Here is a 1,913-nt window from a genome sequence, read left to right as displayed (position 1 = left end):
TGTGAAATTAGTTTTTTTTCTGCTTTTTTTAATTTTCATTTTCATGTGATCAATTTGTTTTGCTGCTACCACCCCCTGCTGGTCAATGCTGATATTGAAGTGACACTAGGCTTAGTGTAAAATCTAAATGGGGTCATAGATTACTGTTTTTTTGGTATTATAATTAAATGTGAGCCTGTAAATAATTACCAGATTGAATGTTCCATTCCTCATTGTATTATATTTACAGGTTTATTTTAAGATACAAGTTCCATTAGAAATGACAAAACAATGACTTCATTTTATGTCATTGAAATACATCTGCTGTGTTACATCATTAGTTTTATTGTGTTTGTTTGAATATACACAAAAACAAATTAGAAATTCTTTTTACAGGATTTTTAACAATCAGGGTGAATAAAATGAACAAAAAATGTTATCCATTTTGTCTTCTTTTATGCACTTTTTCTTCAGCTAATGCCAAAATAGTATTGCAAGCCCTAGTAGTAACATTCTACAGTAGCATATGATATGCAGATAATGGAAGAACCTGAAGTTTTCTTTGGACACACCTTGATTTTCTGGAATAATTGATTTCAATTTTGCACTTTTAGAAACATGGAGAGCTGTTGGCTTCTATAACAAAATAAGGGAGTGTATCTTTAACAGTCCAATTTCCTAAAGCTGGTCCTGGCATTGCCCCAGAGAGGTTGAAGTAAAAGTGGAAGCACAGTTCTCTGTGTATGACTAATTTCACTTGTGAAAATGTACATTGAATCACACATTACAGTCAATAGTTCACAGTCCATTGTCCACATAAAAGCTAGTAAACTCTGAGCCCATGCTCACGCTGCGAAAACGCTGAGGTTCGTAAGATGGCACAGTGAGGAAGGACATTTTGTTTCCTACAACACGAGGTCTTGGAATGGTTGGCTGGGAGCTGCAGTGGGCAGCTGGGTGAAAGGAGGTGATGGGAATGGCGGAGGCTGGTTGAGTAGATTTCCCTCTTGAGGACTTGGGAGGAGGAGGAAGCAGTGACACAGGAACTTGGGTCTCCCCCTTTGGACAGTTTGCTTTCCTTCCTTCCTGTCTGATCCACCACTCTTCATTGCTTTTTCCCTCCACTACACTCACTCCATTCTTCTCATTGACAGCAGAGTGCCGTCCTTGCCTCTCATTCTCTGTCAAAAACTCAGTTTCCAGCAGAGGTGTTCTGGTGCTCTTCTCCTCCTCAAAACTACACACAGTGCTCTGGGTTTCCTGCCCCAGCCCTGATGGCAGAGACCCCCCTATTTTACAACTTTCATCATTGTCTTCATCATTGTTGGTGCACCGCTGAGTGCTGGGGGAGTGGTGTGGCCTCTGGAGCTGGGTAGAGGTGCAGCGAAGAGCACCTCCCATGAAGCCAGTCGGGGAGGGGGCTGCACTGAGGAGGTGGTTGAAGAGTGCAGTGTTAGGATGATGGCTGCCTGTCTCCTCCAGGTTCTCATCAATGTCTTCCAGAGGCTGGAAGTGCATCTCCTCTTTAGGAATCCTGACAAAAGATGTGGTCATTTATGTTCCATTTTCCTGAAAATACCCTTCATTACAGTTATGTTTACTTTTTCTCAACCCTAACTACTTGACACTACTTCTTAAATTATTGCTGAATACTTTCATTATCATCACACAGACTTTCCCATCCAGTGGGGTGGACTCAAACTGAAAGTGTCACAAGTCATACATTCGTACATTGAGAAAGCACCCCCCTACAAAAAAAAAAATCTCACGCCATGTCGAAGGTGGACCCCTGAAAGGAGGGTTTGCGGAGGACAAAGAGAGTGGCGGCGGTGTAGGGTGGTCGGGGGTTGGAGTCATTCCAGTAGCGATCTCTCTCCATCACTGGCAGATCTCCAAACATCTCATCCACCGCCATCATGGACACCTGCAGAGGG

General features: G+C 42.6%; 1 protein-coding gene across 2 annotated transcripts in view; it reads right to left on the bottom strand.

The window, feature by feature from the left end:
• Positions 1–308: 308 nt before the first annotated feature.
• Positions 309–1,913, bottom strand: part of best2 (bestrophin 2) — a 6,957-nt gene continuing 5,352 nt past the window's right edge. For both annotated transcript variants that reach the window (XM_020596167.1, XM_020596168.1), the window contains exons 9-10: positions 1,749–1,903; positions 309–1,513 (exon numbers count right to left, since the gene is read on the bottom strand). In XM_020596167.1, the coding sequence (XP_020451823.1) occupies positions 778–1,513; positions 1,749–1,903 (891 nt within the window). In that variant the 3' untranslated portion in view covers positions 309–777. The remainder of the gene's footprint in view (positions 1,514–1,748; positions 1,904–1,913) is intronic.

This window comes from Monopterus albus, unplaced genomic scaffold (assembly GCF_001952655.1).
Source record: "Monopterus albus unplaced genomic scaffold, M_albus_1.0 scaffold29.1, whole genome shotgun sequence".
Lineage (NCBI taxonomy): Eukaryota > Metazoa > Chordata > Actinopteri > Synbranchiformes > Synbranchidae > Monopterus > Monopterus albus.
The sequence above is the reverse complement of the archived record's forward strand: the minus strand, read 5'-3'. Positions and strand labels throughout refer to the sequence as shown.